At 40.6% G+C, this 20,459-nt stretch overlaps 1 protein-coding gene across 3 annotated transcripts; it reads left to right on the top strand.

Annotated features, from left to right (window-relative positions):
- The first annotated feature begins 5,551 nt into the window (after window positions 1-5,551).
- Window positions 5,552-20,242, top strand: LOC125711923 (transmembrane protease serine 4-like). 3 transcript variants are annotated; one of them, XM_048981365.1, is made up of 13 exons: window positions 5,552-5,645; window positions 12,714-12,768; window positions 13,798-13,938; window positions 14,275-14,427; window positions 14,803-14,929; window positions 15,471-15,584; window positions 16,111-16,154; window positions 16,848-17,010; window positions 17,729-17,892; window positions 18,548-18,643; window positions 18,813-18,955; window positions 19,232-19,381; window positions 19,485-20,242. In XM_048981365.1, the coding sequence occupies exons 1-13, from the start codon at window positions 5,634-5,636 to the stop codon at window positions 19,494-19,496; spliced, it is 1,374 nt and encodes a 457-aa protein (XP_048837322.1). In that variant the 5' UTR covers window positions 5,552-5,633; the 3' UTR covers window positions 19,497-20,242. The 3 variants fall into 3 exon arrangements, with proteins under 3 accessions (XP_048837322.1, XP_048837324.1, XP_048837323.1); XM_048981367.1 differs by having other exon boundaries at window positions 5,571-5,666; XM_048981366.1 differs by lacking the exon at window positions 5,552-5,645 and adding an exon at window positions 9,583-10,140.
- The last annotated feature ends 217 nt before the right edge of the window (window positions 20,243-20,459 follow it).

The raw sequence follows: 20,459 nt of genomic DNA, 5'->3' as shown, positions 1-20,459 counted from the left end.
TCCAATTTAAACCTTTGTTTTACAATATAAAGTTGTTTACTGTTATAATATATATGCAGTGCCACCCACCTTGTTACAAACTAAGCCAATTTACCAGCATCTGCCTGTAAGAGCGGTGCTCTATGAAGCAGGTCCCTCACCCCTGGCATTGGGTATGTCACCTTTGCAGGGTGAATGCTTTGAATGTAATTTAGATTAGCATATAAGTTTGACTCTTCCATTTAATTATGAGGACATTTTGATAGTTTCTTTCTTGGAATCAGGGGGCACCCCAGCCTGCCATCTCTGCTGATTCCATACCCTGGCCTTGGGCCATACTCACCCTACCGTCTAACGCACTGTAGGACTACAGCCAGTGTCCCTGTGAGTTCAGGGTCACCCCAGGGAGGGCATCTGAGATGCCATGCTCCATGACACCATCAGAGGAAAGGCATACCAAGTGGAAGAACGTCCCCTCTGCTTGACTGACCACAGAGATGAGAGTTCATGGGGACTCAATCTAAAGTGGCCTCCTCCCAAACTGCTGAAAACCACAGAGTGGTCATGTTTGCAAAGGCTGTGTCTGTTCTCAACATTTCTTTATTTCCTGCAAATCGAAATAATGCTAAATAATAAAAATGACACTGACATTTGAACACTCCCAGTTCAGTTGCCGCTCTAGTAATTCAATTTCTATTTGCGTTTTTCTTGATTTGCAGCTTCACGTGCTCCATCTGGAGATCACTTTTTTATTTGCTGCTCCAGATGGACCTTGTTTACCCCCTTTACAGGTAGCAGGGAACATATGACTGTTTAGAACAAATGCAGTATTTATAAACATGTGAGCTTAGGAAAACTACAAATAAGTCCTTACTGTGTATAGTAGTGCTCTGGAAGTAGACAGCCTCCCCTGTTCCTCAAGGGATTGTACAGACATGCTCTATGGAGGACAATGACAAGAAGACAATCGGAAATTATTAATTATCAACATCCCATATGTACCTCAAGTGGGTGACCAGTATCTCCCTTCCATGAAGCGACTGATATGGTCTGAATCATTTTTGATGAAGGCCACTCAAAACCACGATGGAAAATCTTTGGAACGTTACACCTGTTACGATTCCAGGAGGCTCCACAAGTGTCATGATGGTGTCTGACACTGCAGGAAGATGGAGGAGGTTAAATGCAAATGTCATTGTGTTGGGAGTCCTGGCATACCAAGTCAGCCTCAAATAAAACACTGGGACAGATGTCAGTGTGTGTGTGTGTGTTGGTGGGGTAGAGGGGTTGGAGCGCCAATGATGTCATCAGTTATTGCCTTCTCATTGTTCTGTGTGAGTACCAGCACCTTCATTTGCAAGAGAGGAGGTGGTGGATCTCTCATCTATTTCAAAGACCTCACCTTAAGTCCTGTTGGTTACAGAGTGAGACTGATAAACCAAAGTGTACAATTAGCATTGAATTAGGAAAATTAAATAACTTTAAAAAGTCTTTTATTTTATTTGTCAGGTGCATTTAATCATATTTGGGTTACACCCTAGTTTATTCGTAAATTCTAAAACAGGCCACAATCTATTAATTGTGGTAAATAAAGGTACATTATTACAGTCAACCTATTATTAATTTAGGCCACAAAGGCCTGGTAAATGTTTAATGAGATGAACAGGCTGTGTACAAGTTCAGTTTTATTAAGTCATGTATATACGGTTAGCAGGTTGTTTTTGTCATGCCAACTACCATTGTTCACAGTTGCTATAGGCAGATAATATCTCAAGCTACAATAGTGCGAAAAACAAAGCTCAGCACTTTTAGTCACCTGCATCCAAGGTAACTCCTACTATCAGCTTTCCATTGATGACAAATTTACACTGGGAGAAATGGAAAAACTAGAATTGACCGACTACGTGTTGACTGATTAATATGGGACACCATCGACAGACCACATTTTTGCTCTCTCCCAGCTCCCAGCACAACCCTACCAGCTATCTGGTGTTCTTGATTGGCTGTGAGCTAGAAAGAAGCAAAAATATGGGCTGTCTGGGGGTCCCCAACGACTGGGTTGGGAAACACTGTTCGAAGATCACGCCCCCCATATGCACTGTCAAAAAATTCAAGAGGGGGTTCATAAACATCAGGATGAAGTGGGGCACCTCCCTGGGCCATGGCATTTGCACTCACTACATTTATGTACAGTAGCAGATGCTTTTATACAAAGCGACCTACCAAACTGAGAAAGCATGGGAGCAGTCTTGGCACTATAGGGTTCACCTGGTCCTGTAATATGGCTTCATATTCCTTTGCTGTTACTTTACCATACAGAGCAATCATCACACCCAATGATTCCCACAACATTGCTGCCGAAACAATTATGAAAAATCAAAGGCATCATTTCAGATTTTCCGAGCGAACCTATTCATACGGAAGCAAGAAGGCGAAAGACTGACTCAGCCCACATAATTTTCCATTTTCCAAGGATTTCACCATTGTGCTCCTTACACCAAGTCATACATACTTTTGTGGCATTTGTCAACTTACTTGTTATGCATCTGTTGGTAGCTTCCCTTTTTCCCCAAGCTTCCCGAAATCAAAACATATTGATTTTGTATTTCAAATATTATACCAGAGCTAGAAATACCTATATAAAATATTAAAGGCTATAACTACTTGTCATTTCAAACGGACGACGTCCCATTGTGGGGGAAGGGGGGGGGGGGGGGAGATACCACTGAAAGATGGAAGATAAATGATTGGACTCATACTCAATATACCCTGAAAACTGTAAAAACGTTCTTAGCCACTCTGCCAGTAGTGCTCAGTAGAAAATAGTTCCTGGCCCTAATGGAGCAGGATTGAAGACATCAAGGACTGCCCACTGCAGCTTTACCCTTAAAATACTTTAAAATGGCCAGGCACATGAACATTTAATGGGCATCCTTATTCACTAATTTTGATCACTTCCCTCATGAAAATACATGCTTTGCTGCAAGTTATATACATATATATTTCTAAAAAATTATTCAAAGAAATGCCAAAACACAACTTTATAACATACATGTGCAATTCTAACTGAATGAGATCATAGTCTAAAGAAAACACTAGTATAACAGAAAATCGATAACTGGAAAGTCATGTGTGCTGTAATTCAACTCTGAGCAGTCTGTTTAAATAATATGCTAAACAAATGCAGCTTACTTGGCAGACATTTAACTTGGTTATCAGATAGCCATATAAGGTCAAGTTAAATTCTGTTTATAATACTGAATGTTTACATAATTAGAATTCTCCCAGGGCCATGGTCACATTTTTCTGTAGCAAATAGCAGTAATAATTACTGTATGTAGTACCCCAAGCGTATAAATTAACATTTTCCATTTTCGAGGGCCCCAATAAAATGCTGCCCCCCACCCCCACCCCCCTAAATCTGCCAGGGTATTCATGCCTCACACACACACACACAACAGGGTTGCAATACAGCTATTGGCAACAGACAAACGTAATTAGATCAAAAAGTGGGGAGAGACACGGACTACCTCATGCTTGCTCACATGCTTTTTGATGATGAAACTGCAAATGCAACCTGAATGAAATAATAGAAGTTAGGGACGGGGGGGGGGGGGGTGTAAAACACAACACCTTCTAACCCCCCCCCCCTCCCATGAATCCTTTAAAGGTAATTAAAAAGGTCTACTGTGAAGCCGTTTCATATTAATGCATGTACAGACACTGAATAGTAAAGCAATACAGCTGGTGTGTACAAGAGTTTGTGTTGGGTTCTAGGACCAGGACAAAAAACACAGAGTTTCGACACTTTCATTCCCATCCGAAGAAGGTAATGATTAACTGGGCATGAAGGTTGACCTGGTTTGCATTATCATTAACTATGCTCTGCATTAAAACTTGTGCACTACATGTTTTATAACCCATATTTTTACAGAAAAGCTCTTGACCAGAGGGAGTGTGAGAGCTATTCCAGAACAGAGAAGTGAAAAACAGACCAAGACAATTACAGCAGCAGACATGTACAAAAGGATGTAGATGGGAGAAACCAAATATATGTTCTCTGACAGTTATTGAATTAAGAGGAAACAGGCCTATCCCTTTCCCCATAGCTGAGGGACACAGGGGACTCAGCTTTCCCTGGAGCACTGATTCCGTAACGGGGATTTCCCATCCTGTGCACTGAGAAGAGTCACTTGAGATCAGGAAAGGAGAAAACTCACAACCACACATCCTGCTTTTTATATCTCTAGTGGTAGGGTTAATTATTTAAAATGCATGACATCACAGACGCAGATTAGACCAGAGAAAAACATACAATTTACTGACGTACAGTTAGGCCTACATTACACTGACTGTTCATTATTTCACATATAAGTTCTTCGACTATCGTTCTGAATGAGTAGAATTAAAATTCCGGGGTTCTCACTTGGTTTAGTTGAAATGCTAGATTGTGGACAATGTTCATAGCGGACAGTAGTTTTTCCATTTGTATCACCTTCCTGTAATAGGAAACAACTTCAGTCAGAACACCAGCCATTTATATGCGTGATAAAACCAATAAATGGCAGAAGTTTACATCAAACAGATGTTTGATCTTTGTAGGGCTGCCAGTAATGACTATTTTTCTACTGATTAATCTATCGACTATTTTACCAATTGGTCGATTAATTTAAACAATTAATTTTCCTCCAGAATATTAAATTGACCGTTTAAGTTAACTGCATGTCATCACAGAGCTTTACATAAGACGCCGGGTTTTCGGCACTATACGTACAGTACTGTGTTTTCGCCCACAATTCGATAAGCAGATTACTGGTGTGCTTGTTAATGAGATGCGTATTGTGATGCCCAAACGTAATCTTTAGAAATGTGGCATAACTTCATGGTTATGGAATTCGGATAGCGGTTCACTTCTCATGAGACTGTTTTGGTAAATCAAAACCGATGCGACGTTGACGCATTTTCTGCGTTACGTACGTCATCGAACACGTCGCTTAATCGCGGCAGCCCTAGATCTTTGCCCGATATTCGACCAACTTTCGAGAACTAGTACAGTACTATGGTTTTAACTGTGAGAGTGTTGTGTGACCTTTCATGTTTATTTTAAATCATGAGAAGGACACTAAATTACCCATTCACCAACTAAGCTTAAATGGCTCAAAAGTAGATTACAATACAACTATTTCTCCATTATTTAGGGTGGATCTACGAAGTAATACACCTCTGACATACATGTAAAAACGTGCGCATACTTGTCTCAGATTCAGTCTCACGCCAGCCAGCTGACTAAAGTTGGCAACCCTGGATAACTCGTCATCTGAAATGACCGTAGTTCGTCGAAATTTAATGAGACAGTCATTTTTCTATGGACTATTGGAAATGAGTCGTTGTACCGAGAGTTTCAGCTGCCTGTCATATGGTAACTTAAACGTCTCAAGTATACATAAACTGAACACTACTAAAGAATTTCCAGCACGCGCATCACGCCGTCTCGAGAAGCGGGCGTGGTTTCCCGCCAAATCAACCAAGTTAATTAGGACTAACTAGGCTTTTGCCAGCTGTGAATTAGATATGGGCGTGTTCATGCGTTAAAAAATATAGAGGTAAAAAGTACGCTTTACGCGTCTTTGGATTGGATCGTTTGTGTATATCTAATGTTGGTGTTGGTGAGTACGGTGTGACTTGAGGTAAACCGATAATTCATTTAAATTTTTCCATTAATACCATTATGATGTTAATCGAAAACGTAATTCTTCGTGGTTACATTTTGCACTGAATTATTTAACGTATGGAATAAACGGGTCTCGAGTAAACGTAAGAAATGCGTTAACGACAGTATGAGTACACTGCATAGGAAGTATGGCAATAATCAAAAATGATCATAAACAGGCACAACAGCATCTCTGATTCGGCGATTTTCTAAACGGAAAAAACAATAAATATGAGGGTTAAGGGAATATTCTATTCATTTAGGCCCCATAGCTATTCTTGTAAAATTAATTCCCTTTACATTTACTAAAGATCATCTGTCTCTGAATTTCCCGCAAACGGGTAAGTCCACTTGACTTGTAGCAGTGCGGTTCCCAGCACTCCAACGTCAAAAGTATTTCTTTTCTCCCCTTTCTTCCCCACCGCCATGTAACATGGCTGGTCATTTAAAGAAGGGTAAAATCCCCGAGGATTGCAGCTAGGTTCTTGAGCCTAAGAGTTTTCTCTGCTTTCTGTACGTAGATTGTTTTAGGGGTGACACGGTGTTACCAAAAGCATCTTCTTTTTAGTTAAGCCATTCTAAAACTATGAAAAACGTCGGATGGTCAGTGTTTACTGACTTTCCTGCCTGGATGTAGCTGTGTATCAGTCTTTGACCTGTGTGCCTGAATGTCAACCTTTTCTGACTAGATTCTGAATAATTAAAGCGGGTATATCAGTTTTACAATGGTGAGCTTTTGTTGTTTTTTTTTTTTTTTGTATGTTTCAATACCACACAATAGTTTTCTTGGAGCACTCATTCAAAAAAACTTCACGGAAAAAGGTTGAGTAGTGCATTGGATGACTTCTGAAGCAGTACTGCTGGGGGGGTAGTGTTTATGAGACTTCTAAATGCATAACCATGCGTTGAGGCTATCCAGCACATAGCACAAGAAAGATGAGCAGGGGGAGTGGTGAAGAAGGAAGATGTCTTGGTGATGAAAGGAGGCGTCTTTGATAGTGTGGAAGTGTCACCTTAGAGCTGCAGCCCAATGAGAAATGGGAGAGGTGGACAGGAGGGGCTGAGCTAGACAGGAGGAAAGAGGAGGGCATGGTGCTTGTTCCTGCCTCAAAGGTGGTACACTATTTTATTAGTAGTAAAAGCAGTTCAGTCCATTCTTCAAATGGCTGGATCTGAGTGTATGAAGGATTCATACCAATGCAAACATCTTAAGGTGAAGAGGGAAGAAACAGGGAGAATACCCATTACATTATAATCATAAATCTTTTTCTTCGCAGAGACGCATTGGAATATTGTTATATGTAAGTAAAGCACATTGTGAGTGTATGAAACTATATTAAATTAATTCTTATTTGGTCTTTTGAAACTGTCCTGTGCTTCTGAAGAGGCTTTAGTAAGAGACGAAAAGATGAACCTGTTTTATTTCTGAAGAAAGTAGATTGTATGTCATTCTTTAATGGCTGCACGAGTTCAAACAGCTTTAATGAAGGATTTGAAACTTATTTGGCTCTTGCATATTGGCTTGAATCTGGATGTTTTTCCTTGTATTCTGTGCTCATAATGGTCCCATTGTTATACCTTTTTCTGTCACAAGAACTCTACATGCAGATCTATAATAGTGATAACAGTGGAACTATTACATAACTATTAGTCTTTCAACTTTACTCAATGGAGATCTTGGCTATTTGGGTCTCTTTCGAAATGAGAACACAAATGAGTTGATGTGCAGCGGTTGTTTAAGTCTTTTTGGTCTTTCTGATACTGTTGTTTAATATTCCGTTCCGTGCCAAGGTGTAAAGATGCAGGTGACACTGGTGTATATAATACATGTGTGTATTAAACACTTGCAGGTGTGTGTAGCAGCAGTGAGATGCCAGCTAATCTACCGAAAGAGAGAATCCTCTGCGGTTTCTCATTGTGTTCACTGGGTAAACAGAAGTGTGTGTCTGGGACGTTCCTGTTAACAAATGTGTAGGAGACAAGAGAATTTTCCTTGTTCTTGCTAGAACGCTTCTTGTTAGGAAATATGTCAGGGATGTTAAAACTAGATGTTTGTAGCTTGTCGGACAGGAATTAAGGTTTGGGGAGCAACCGCTTTAATAAAAGGGGGAGGCAGAGAGCTCATAGTTGCTGAAAATTAAATGCCATCTTCCTGAAATTCAGGCCAAATCGTCCTAATTTTGTGTCCCAGATGGGAATAAGGATGTAACAAGTAAATGGAATGTTGAGTAAAGTTACCTAATCATCAGGAGAGTAGGGAGGAGCACAGGTCAAACATTGTCAAGAATGTTGGACTTCATCAGTCCCCTTTTTGTATACTTATTCACATAATTCCAGTTTTCAAGTCCATACCATTTAAGACTCATTTGTTTTCAAGTTTCTGCGTAATTTGGATGGACAATTTTGTTGCTGACATCCTGTTACGCGGTTTTTATACCTAACGTATTAACTCGATGTACTGTACCATAATTGCATGTTACAGGTGGTCCATAAAAGCTAAGTGTCAAAGGTAAAGTCAGATACAAGATTCATATGAGGAGAGTGGTCAAAAGGTAGGTGATTGGATTTCAGTTCATATCATCAGTGCTTATCTCCAAGCATAGAAGTAGCATAACAGCTTCACATAATTCAGTTCTTCCTTTTAACTTTGAGACCTTCGAGTTCACCAAAAAAGTACGCAAATATTTGTCAAATATTGGATATTCAATGCTATATAAACACTCACTGGCCACTTTTGGTAAATATTGGTAGTACCAGGTTGGTTCCCCTTTTGCCTTCAAAAATGCTTTATTTCTTCATGCCATGGCTGGAAGAAACTTACCCATCATTACTTTTATAATGTGAGGGCTTCGTTAGACCCAGTCGAAAAGGGCCAAAAATACAGATAATTTAATTCTTTAATTTTTAATTGACTGGCTTTATACAGGTTTGTGTAGAGATGCTAAGTAACTTGTCTCTCAAAAAAATCTCATGCTGTACCTTAGATCGTCATTGAATGGTCCAATCAAAGTGAATCTAATTAGATGTCAATGCAACGAATGTGCATTTCAGTATAATGGTCTTGGGAAAACTAAATATTTTCATGGAAAAAATGTCCCTGTACATCTCTCTACACCTGGCACGGAGAATGATGGTAAAGGTAATGTATCATCTGTGGAGCGGTTCAGCTTCACCCACAGTGATTGGTCGGCGTGTGTAGCTGAAAATGACTTTTGTCTTCGGTACCAAGGTCATTTTCAGCACCGTGAGATACAATATGTGTCTGGATTTTGTGCAAAGTCATACCAAAAAGTACCTTATCTACCTGTATAACTAGTGGTAGTGGGACATGAGTTTAAGGAAGGTTAGCATTGCCCAGGCTAGCTGTCGGTGAAACTTAAATGTAAGCAACGTGTATGTGAAATTTACAACTGAGATTTAAGGAGTTTTACGTGGTTGGATCCCATAATGTCTGGAATTGCAGGGATTAGTTAAAGTACCATTGTAAAAAGAGAACCAGCTATAGTTTTGATAAAGCAAGTATTGTATTCTGTTTAGTTGAGAGAGTGCAGTCCCTTTTGTAAAAAAAAAAGACCCAAAACGTTTTTTTTTTTTTTTTTTTTTTAAGTTAAATGAAATAATGAATATATGATGTCAGAGTGGATAACTGGGAGAATTCCCAATGAGCTGGGCTGGTGATGAGGAAATGCAATTTTATGTCAACACTAGCTGACTTGGAGGTTGGTGGTGCGGATTCCTAGGTGGGCGCACCTGATCTAGACAAATTGTGGAACTGAAAAGAATAAATATTTCACCCCCTGTTCGATAAACTTTACCACCACACCCCACCCCCGCAACAAAATTTACCAGCAGCTGATCTGGGATGTTGCTCTGCTGGGCTTAAAAACTCAGTCCCACTCCAGCCCTGTGAATCTGTCAATCGGTTTCTCAGAATGGAAGCTGCAAAACAGAAAATGAAGACTGTTTGTTTTACACTGAAAATCTTCAGTCACTGACCCTGTCCTTACTGTGCGCTTAAAAACAAAGTGTACTTAGCTTTACCATGAAGAGGAGGCCACACCCAGAGAGGGAAGCTCTGTGTTGGCTAGGTGACATAGTTCCGCCACAAGGAAGAGGCTGGTAGGTAGAGGTGAGGCGGGAATCGGTGGTGTCTTATTACAGGGAAGTTCTTCTGCTTATTGCTGTTGGGTGAAGGCTAGCTGCTGTCATAGGTCTGCAAGATATTTACAGAAGCTTTGGAAGGATGCCTGAGGGAGACATGCATAAAGGACAGGCTTGAGTCCCCCAGGAGTAACAGGACAAAAAGACAAGTGGAGGAAGAAAGGAAAATTGATGTGATTTGGAGAGCTGAGAGCTGAGCCAAGTCTTTTGTCGGATTGCATTAGAAAGGGATTTGTCGGCTTGACTTCATCTTTTGGAGGGCCCACGGGTGAGAAGGAGCCACAATGGCGGTAAGTTTGGCTCCTTTGCCCACAATGTTTAAAACGATTCGGGGGTGTGGGTGGGGGGCAGTCTAGACAGGTGGAGAGAGAAGTGTGACATGGTTATAACTGTTGTCTCAATTGTTCATGACTGGAATGTAAGTGTGTGTGTGTGTGTGTGTGTGTGTGTGTGTGTGTGTGTGTGTGATATATACAATAGGTTTTTGCATACATTGTTGTGCTTTTAAACTTTTCTACTGCGGCAGCACAGGTGGGCCTGGGTAGTCTGTCTCCCCCCCCCAGTGTTCTCAGCAAGCGATACACACACATTTTGTTACACTGTGAGGGGGTGTTGGATCAATCAGAGGAAAAGTACTGTTGAGAGGCATATTTTTCTTTCTCTTTAACGCTTGGTATCACGAAGACCAAATTTATTTAAAAAACTGGATAAAAATGTTTTGTGTAATTTTTAAGCCTGTCACCAAGTGAATTGTTATGGGACTGGTTCACCTGATTTTATGCCAGCTCAGCCACGTCAGGATATCTGGCTCTGCTATACATCTTTTTTTTTCCTTTTTACTGAGAGTTTGAGAAACATTTCACATAATGCTCAAACCTGGTTTGTCACTCCCCGACCTTGCACTGCTTCATGACACTGGTTTCTGAAAACATGACTGCTCATTCAGTTGAGAACCATTCAACAGGAAAAACCAGTAGCTGTGGATTGTTTAGGCACAGGTGAGAGATGAATGTGCATTTTAATGAGGTTGCTCCTGTTCTGAGTGGCTGGTCAGCTTTGCCTCTATAGTTCCCATGTATATGACTCCACTTTTGCATATAATATAAAACTATTGGCACTATAGGTTACTGGAGAACGATAATAAAGTATGATAATGGTGCAAAAGGTACAGATTTTTTTTTTCTTCATTCCATAGCATTAATGCTATTTCCAGTTTGTCCAGGTTGACTGTACATTTCAACAATTTGTCTTTAGATGTTTACTGAATGAGGTACAGAAAAATGAGTAACTTGACCTTTGCTGGGGTTGTTGGCATGACAACAGTACATGGTTTTGCTACACACTGTTGGCTGTCTACACTGGGGCTGGAGCTCATCACAAACCAGACATTCAGGTTATGCAAACCAGCTTGTCTGTACCTGCTCCGCCCTGCCTCCATCTCGGTCACAGCTACCAATCACCTTTTCCAGTGTGCACACTGCTTTTTTTTTTCTTTTGATTCATTTCTTATTTTTGCTACTAGTAACCCCCCCCCCAAACCTCAAACTTATTTTCCATCTTGGTCTTGCTCATGCCTGCTTTTTCTATGACACATGAATTTGCTTTGCATTTGCCTGATCATGTAGATGTTTCACTTCCTGTGTTTTTTTTAGTTTTTTTTAATTTTTTTTTTATTTTGTGATTGTTGTCTCAACATTAATTCATCTCTTGTCCCTCCTCCGATGTATGCAGTTTAGTTAGGGAATGATATCGCATTTTGAGGATCCCACAGAAGAAATTATTCTCCCTTCCCCCAGTAAGGAACTGCAAGTGGAGAAGTAGCAAGTTTTGTCCTACAGTAGCTACCTCTGCATGGTATTTTTACTGAATGTTCCACAGTGAGATGTATAGTTTAGCTTCAAGAGCATATTAGATTTGTGCTTGCATCTTGTTCCGTATTGAATAATTTGTCTGTCCTGAATTTTATTTGATGTACCGTAGAGATTGTATATGCACGTTGTCCATGATTCTGTAGGTGTTTTGGCTGTTAATTTATGGCACTGATTTGGGTGGTACCTTAACCTGTAAACCATTGTCTAATTACTTCATAATGTTTATGATAATGAGCAGCTGTTTGCGCCGTTGCATGGGACCGCTTCGGTCTTGTATATTACTCAGACTTCCCACCCCTTAACGGTCAACAAATTTTCCGATATGGGAAGGTCTGATTTATGCCTCCGTTAAAAAGGGTTTGTGGTGGCCTGTAAGGATGGTGGTTTGTTTTTTTTTTTTCTTTTTCTTTTTCTTTTTACAAGGGCTGTCCAGTTTCTGTTCTCCATTGAACTTTTGTCATATTTCACAATGAGCCCTTAGACCAATGAGGTACTTTTGGGGTTGGAGAGCTGGTTTGTGGTTGGGTTAAAATCTCAAAAGGCTAACTCATGCCTTTTAAGTGTTATGCAGGATTTACTAAACTTCACATTTTGCTTTTATTGTAACACCGAAGTTGGGAAAAACCCTTAGAAGAAGAATCTACTTTACTACTAATATGGCAAAGTAGACGGTATCAATGACAAGTGACTTTTTAATGTCTTAAGTATACAACTAATAGCTTAATAAAATATGGCAGAACCCATAGGCTTCAAAATAAACTCTTAATTGCTAGCCCAAGTATTGTGAAATTATTGTTGGGGCGGTAGTTTTCTCTGCTAATTAAACAGTAGTGACATGATTCGTGAGTTTTGATTTAAAAACTCTGATCTGGGTTTTGTCATGACAAACCTGTTTTCCCCTCCTTTTTAAAAGCTTGGCCTTTTGGATAATCGCATTTGTGCCATTTCCTTTTGATCATGATTATCTTTGACTGTGTGTGTTTGTGTTTTAGGTTGAGGTAGTGTCTGCTGAGAGTGCCACTCCACTCAACCCTGAGAATACACAAGGTAAGGCATCTTGGCTAAATATGTTATGAAGGTGCACACTTGTGTCATGCCATAGCTTTGTATGAAGCACTATTGTCTCTATGTATTGTTAGGTATCTACTGTATCATTGCAGCATTTCACAATTGTACATTTGTCTGTCTGCTGAATTATTTAACCCAAATTTATACAGCTGTTTTATATCAATCTGTTCGTCCGTGCATCCGCCTGCCTCCTGGACAGGGTGTTGGTGTCCTGGAGCCTATTACAGGGAGCAAGGCAGGGAATTGGCCTGAATGTGATGTCAGTTGACGTGTGAACATCTGTGTGCCCAACCATTATGGACGATTTTATAAATAACATCTAGTTGCAAAAGAGAACCTGTACAATTGTGGGAAGCACATGCAATACTACACGTCCAAAATGTTGGGGATTAGAACCCCTTAACCCTCAAGCCCACTGTGCGACCATGCCACCCATTTACGAATCCAACATTGTATAACACTAATTACATATAACAGCTTTACAGCTGGTATTATTTATGTCAAAGTACATACATGTAAGGTTAAATGCTGCTTTGATCTGCCTTCAATCAGAAACCACAGGGGAAAAGTACAACCACCCAGGCTGCACAGTGGCATGGTTCGTTACCATATGTCAGAATGTCCAAACCTGCGCTCCAGTTTCAAGTTATTTGTCACATACATAGTCATACACTGTACTACTGTGTAATTAAATGCTTTCCACCTGTTTCCTTGATTTTGCTTGTCAAAATATGCAGGGAGAAAAAAAAGCAGTATGGTAGGAAAAGAAGAATAAAGAAGTGTATAACAGTAAAGTAAAATAGGGAATTCTTAAACTGTGATATACCGCTCTCTTCTTTTGTACTGCTTGCTTTTAGCCTTTGAAAAGGGCAAAGACATGAGTTTATCAAGTGTGTGAAGTGACTTGTTAGCTATGGTTATCTTCTTAAACACTGCAGCTCTTTGATATCGCTTGAACATGTCACTCATTTCTCGCCGCCATCCCTCCCTTCTTTACGCCTTTGACAGGACCTCAGCCTGGAAAGCGCAGAAAGGCGATGACAGCTCCGAGGTCCCAGGCACAGAAGGCAGTTGCATGGAGGAAAGCCGTCATTACTGTGTTGTTGGTGCTGGTCATACTGGCCCTGCTAGCAGTAACCATATATTTTGGTGAGTCCTTCTGCATTTTCCCATTCCAGTCCCTTTTTAAAGGACAGGTTTGCTCATTTCAGTCACTGTAATGGGGGGGGGGGAGGGCTGTAACTAGAAGGTTAGCAGTTTCAGTGAAATTAGCAAACTAGCATTACATGCTGTTTTTTTCTGTTAAAAGCAAAAGATTGATTTGCTGACCCAGAACTTAATTCAGATGTATTTGTGCAAATGGCAAATAAAGGTTACCTAGAGTTTTGTACAGGATAAAAATCAGCATCGTGGTCCTGTCTTCACAACTTGTCTAATACTAAAATCCGGTGGTCTCTCCTTCCCCGCCCCGCCTCGTCTCACCAGTCAAACAGCTGATAGACAGCAAGTATTTCTTCTGTACAAAGTCGGTGAAGTTCATCCCTCTGGCACTGACTTGCAACGGGCAGGCAGACTGCATTGATGCTGAAGATGAACAGCAATGTGTGACTAACCAGACTGTTCGCACCCTCTTCCCTGGTATGGCAATGGGGGTAACTCCATCTTGAGGTCCTCTATGCAGCTCTTCTAGGAAGAGTGTTTTACTGTGTTAGACTCTAAGCCCCACACACAAGGTAGTAACTAGTCAATTGAGAAATCGAACATCCTTAAAGGCACTTTACAACTCAGGATGTAAAGGGTTCAGCTTTTTGAGATGTTATCCTGTGCATTAACATACCGAATGTGTCTGTTGGTTTAATTAGACAGAATGGGATTATCCAAAACCAAAGGCCAAAGAACCTGACTGTCATGTGAATGCTTATAGGGAACACCTATTGGTCAAAACACAGGGTGTACTGCCTGTTCTGGGGAAACCATTGAAAGCACTAATCCTTTCCTCACTCCTCCCTATAGTCCGCCTGGTGTCAAACAATAGTGTGCTGCAGGTGCAGGTCGCTGGGATAGGCTGGACGACAGTGTGTGCCGACGACTGGACTGCTGCGCACTCCCTATTAGCCTGCAAGAAGTTGGGTTACACAACGTAAGTCCTGTCTGTCCCAGCAGTCATGCTTAGTGGGAGCTACTGTGTGCCCTTAGCTAGCTGCTAAACTACAATGGCTGCCAGCACTTCATCAGTGTAAAGTCCATTGGATTTATGATGTTTTATATACAATACAAATAATCACCTGGAAACGCCTGCTTTCAATGCAATAAACTATTTCAGCTACAGTATTCACCTTGTATTAAAAGACGTCGAGTCAATGAAGTGATGCGTATCAAATATTACAACAACCAAGAGAATTGTTCAGCATCTCAAAATTGTGGGGCCCAGGTCATCTGTCACAGCACTCCATCTCTGTCCTTGTTCACCAGATAATATTTACTACATAATCATAAGAACAATGATGTTATCTTGTTGAAAAATAAAACTATTTTCGGTTGGTTTGTCCAGACTTTTGACTGGTACTGTATTTACGTCAAAACAAAATCGTTGATCGGTAATCTGTAAATTCTACCCTATTGCGACTGTTCCAGCTACATGTTCCCATTTAATAATATACTTTTTGTTTCTTCTCCACCAGCAATCCAAGCAGCACCAATGTACCCGTCCAAGACTTGCCGTCCTATTTAATTTCCACTTTCAGTGCGGTCACATCCAGCAGTGCCCCGTCTGCCAATCTAACAGCCGTTAAGCGGTGAGTGCATGTTAATCCCCGTGCATTTGTCATTAATGGTTGTCTTACTGAGGTATTTTCACCTCATAGTTTGTATTTGATTTTTCTCTCGCATCTTTTCCATTCTTCCTTGATTATTTAACCTTGGAAATTGGCTATTACAGCTGAAGTCATTTTAAAAATATTGTATAGCAATATGATCTAACCACAACAGCATTTTAATGATAGCCTAGGGTCAGGAATAGAATTTTCTCCCTCCTTTTTCTCCCAGGTACATTTTCCCTTCCATCCGTAATAAATCTATTAATCAGCTGTGCACAATTCCACAAGTTTCACGTGCATTTTAGAACGACAGATGAATGAGTTTTTTTTTTTTAATTATTATTTATTTATTTATTAATTTTTTTTTGGGACAGCGAAAAAAATGCTTGCATCTAATCGAACCCAAGTAGAATTGGAAATGCTTTTTCTCTCTCTAAAAAGAATCTGTCTGCACATTTGTGCCAGGTATCACGTATGAATCTCTAACTCTGATTTGGTTTTTCAGCCAGACTTGTTCCACCAATGCCGTGGTTTCGCTGTCCTGCTCGGGTGAGTTTCATTACAGGTGTTACTTTTCACTTGTCTTTTGAAATGAGCTTAGATGACATGGCAGTTAGGCACTGTGTCAAGTTGTGTTGCGTGTGAAAGCCCCACCACAGGAATGCAGACCGACAACATGCATGCCTAGACTGGTTTCCGCAAGTCATATAGCAGTGAGGCTCTGCTTGTGATTCACGGTGCCGGCAGTCAGCTCGAGTGCTTTGACCTCTGTGGCTTCCTGTACCGATGTTCCTTGTTTTATGGCAATAATGACGCACAATCAGTAGTCACCTTTTGAATTTTTATCTGTTCTTGGGTTAGCGATATGCCATATACTCTCTGCTGATGCTGGGCGATAGAAGCATTATTGTGTGGATGTTGCCAGTCTCTATAGCTATTGAGTATGAACATAACATGCAGTACGTATCATACATTTTTTTTTTTTTCCTGTTTAATCAAATTTGTATTGATTTACTTTTTTATTACTGGTTAGAGATAAAACGGTATGAAAGTTTATGATCACAATCATATTGAGCAAAATTATTACGATTATCAATATCATCGATTATCATATATGTATTCGACTTTGGATGTTTTTCACTTTTGATGGGTTAATCAGAATGTAATCCCATAAGTTAAGGAGCACCTGTAATGTACTGCATCTGTGTAGCAGCTAATTGTGCCAGTTTGTGTGTTTGTCAGACTGCGGCGACCAGTCAGTGAAGGACCGCATTGTGGGTGGTGTTGACGCTGTCATCGACGAATGGCCCTGGCAAGTCAGCCTGCAGTACAACGGACAGCACACCTGCGGGGGCTCCCTGGTGTCCGAGAGCTGGGTCGTAACGGCTGCGCACTGTTTCTCTAGGTAAAGGTACACGGATGTCCTGTCCTCACCACAGCTCGCTGGAGCACTGTTCGTAGAAATGGGAGCAATGTGTGGCTCAGCAGGTTAGGATACTGTGCCTGTGGTCAGAAGGTCGCTAGTTCAAATCCCAGGTTCAGCAGAATGATTTCACTGTTGGACCTTTGAGCAAAGCCCTTAACCCCCAATTGCTCCAGGAGGTGTCTGATCCTGCTTCTCAAATGTACATCACTAAATAAAAAGTTCTGCTAAATAAATGCATTTTAAACATAAAATGCAGTAGCTTGATTTTTGTCATTGTTGAACTTGGCTGTGCACCACCATACATTTAGAAGCACAGCTTCTGAGTTCTTTGGTAAAAAAAATGATGCAGCGCACAAAACACATTACTTTGTTAGATTTCCCCAAACACCAATGCCAGTTAAGTTATGCAGGAAGATTGCTGTGTCTCTCTGAGCCACTGACCCCATTCAACAATTGTTCCCAGTCACCCGTACATGTAACTTTTTTTTTTTTTTTTTTTTTTCTTTCATTGAACCATCTGCCCCTTGATTGTATTGAAGTTTGTTGCATGCATACGTAATACCTTTGCTGTCAGAGGAAAAGTACATGACACCTCATGGTGTGGGGAAACAGGCAGCTAAAACTGGATCAAAGGAAACTGGACTCCCTGGGCTCTGGCTCCCATCTAACTCTCCTTGTCCCCTCGTCTCTCTGACAGTGACAGACTGCTGACGCGATGGCGGGTTGTGTCAGGCCAAACGTCCGTGGTGTCTTTGGGAGGCTCCTACGTGGACAAGATTATTGTCAACGGGCAGTACAACCCCATCTCTAACGACTATGATATTACCCTGATGCACCTCACTAACCCCATCACTGTGGGAGGTAAGCCTGGTCCCTTTGTCCAGTCCAGTCCTGATACTTTTGTCACTAGATATTATTTTCTACCAATTACATTATTAGGATTAGGCCGGATTGGGTTGTCATAAAATGTTTTATAATCTTATAATTACAAGCTAATAGCTTTTTTGTGAGTAGTAAAGCTATTTACTTCATTTTTGCTTAATTTGTTTGCATCCCTAATAAAGAGTGAAATTCTTTTATTAAACGGCAAATTGCTTGTGGTGTAATATGATTAAATGAGACAAGCAAACTACAGCCGTATATTACAGTAGTTGGTGTTCTTGTATACACATCATTAATTTTTTTGAGAGTACTTATTTTAAATACATGCTTTCTCGCAGTGACATCACCGTATGTAGTAGGTAATAATGGGCTTTCAATTGACTGCACTGTGGTTCCAAACGTCTCCTTTTTATTACCTGACCTCTAGTGGCCATAATAAAACTTACAGCTTCTATAAAGTTTTGCATTGAGGTTTTTTTTTTTTTTTTTTTGGAGAGATGTTCATGCATGTTTTTTTTTTTTTTTATTTTGCTGCAGTCTCTTCTGGTAATTTAAACATTTGAAGCCACCCAGCTGTTTTTAGATTTGGAATGGATTGAAAGGTTAAACTGTGGTTCTGTTTTTGCTTCACCAGTTTCCAAGCGCCCTATCTGCCTGCCCCCCTATAACTTGAACCTGCAGAACGGAGCCCCCCTGGTAGTGACAGGCTGGGGGTATACGAAAGAAGACGGTAAGGCAGGCCTTCCGGTGATCGTTTTAACCGGCCTCTCAGTAAACTGACTTCTTGCATTTGAAGGAGACATCTTTGTTTTGAACTTTGCAATGATTTTACACCTTAACCCACTTCACTCATGCATTTCTCCACTTACCTTGCCTCTTTGCTCATTCCTCTTCCACAGGTCAGGTGTCCAATACTCTTCAGAAGGCCGATATTACTCTCATAGACAGTAACACCTGTTCCTCGACCGTGGTCTATAGCACAATGATCACTCCCAGAATGCTCTGCGCAGGATTCCTTACAGGGAACGTAGACGCGTGTCAGGTACAGACAATGGGAAATATTTAGACTAGGTTCTAGTTTAGGAATCATTTTCCTTGAAATTAATCATTTAAGGACTTTAACAGTGGAAAATTAGTTATGAATAACAGGGACCCAGAGGAACAAATGTATGGTATAATACACTGTTGTACAGCAGTCCTAATATTCTTTAATTATATTCAAGCAATCAGTTGGGGATCAGGGTGTGTGGTGTTTGTACCTGTTTGTGGAATACCCTCAGTAATGATCACCTGGGCACTTGTTCCTTTTCCATCCTAGGGTGATAGTGGAGGTCCTTTGGCATACGAGACAGAATATTGGCAGCTGGCAGGTGTGGTAAGCTGGGGTGTGGGCTGTGCTCGTCCAGACCGCCCCGGAGTCTACTCCAACGTCACCTCCATGCTCAACTGGATCTACACGACCATGGAGGTCAGTGCTTGGAAACCGTATTCAGTGGCAAGACTGCCTGTGCATGGGGGATGGTGGCTGTTGTGGAAGCGAATTCTTCTTAATAGTGTCTTTTTCTTCTCAGAAAAACTCATAAGGACCGAAAGTACTTGAATTTGATTATTGCACTCAGGAGTCAATCTGGGAAAATGCTGTCTACTGGATTCAACTTTTGTTGCCAAAACAGTCCTGCTGTGTCGCAAGTGGGCAGAAACATGTCCAGTCTTCTGTGTGTGTTTGTCGCTTAAGAAGCTGCCACCTTCAGGGTTTATTTTAGGTTTACGTTATGGTCAGGGTGAAATTTAATGCTCAGGGCATCATTGTTTTTGGGTCTTTTTTGTAGTAATGGAAGGCCCAACACAGGGTTCCTCTGAAATGAGCACAGTCTGTGGACACCAACCTAAAATGTTTACACCCGAAGAGTGTGTGTGTGTGTGTGTGTGTGTGTGTGTGTGTGTGTGATATAAAAAGAGAACTTTCGTTCCTGAAAGTCACCTTGCACTTGATTCATAAGTGATTTAGCTGATTTTTTTAATTGGGGGGGGTCCCCACAGTCTGACACACACGTGAGTGAGTTTTGGTTTTTGTTATTTATTTTTATAATTAAATAATATTTTTAATGCTTCATCCCTTGGAATTCCTCAGCTTTTTACATTCCTCCCTAAATCCTGGGTATTTACATCTGCCCTGTGATGTAATAGTTGGAAAGGATTATTTTTCTTTTATAGACATTTTAATCACTCAGTTTCTGTGCAAGTTGTGTAAACTTGAGATACAGTATGTGGTATGGTTTCTTATCTTTGTGAATATAATGTGCAATAAAGTTATCTTTTGTGAACTTTATGGAACTTCTGTTTTATGTTTCGGGGAAAATACTTTTTTTTTTTTTTTTACCTTGGTTTGTATTTCAAGGCTTATCTGTGATTCTTACCTTTGCTGTTTGTGTGGGTTATGCATATTACATTGTGGAGACCAGAGGGGAACCTGAAATCTATAGAATTCTAACTGCAATCAAAAATCTAAATTCCAAAAGTCGTTTTGTTTGGTTACTTATGGCTAA

This window comes from Brienomyrus brachyistius, chromosome 17 (genome assembly GCF_023856365.1).
Source record: "Brienomyrus brachyistius isolate T26 chromosome 17, BBRACH_0.4, whole genome shotgun sequence".
Lineage (NCBI taxonomy): Eukaryota > Metazoa > Chordata > Actinopteri > Osteoglossiformes > Mormyridae > Brienomyrus > Brienomyrus brachyistius.
Note: the sequence above shows the minus strand (reverse complement) of the source record. Positions and strands in the feature narration are given on the sequence as shown.

What these genes read in the sequence shown, in the direction of transcription:
- LOC125711923 (XM_048981365.1), top strand. An exon ending in GCTGCGCACTGTTTCTCTAG is followed by an intron (nt 17,011 to 17,728) that starts GTAAAGGTACAC and finishes TCTCTCTGACAG; the next exon opens with TGACAGACTGCTGACGCGAT. An exon ending in TAACCCCATCACTGTGGGAG is followed by an intron (nt 17,893 to 18,547) that starts GTAAGCCTGGTC and finishes TTGCTTCACCAG; the next exon opens with TTTCCAAGCGCCCTATCTGC.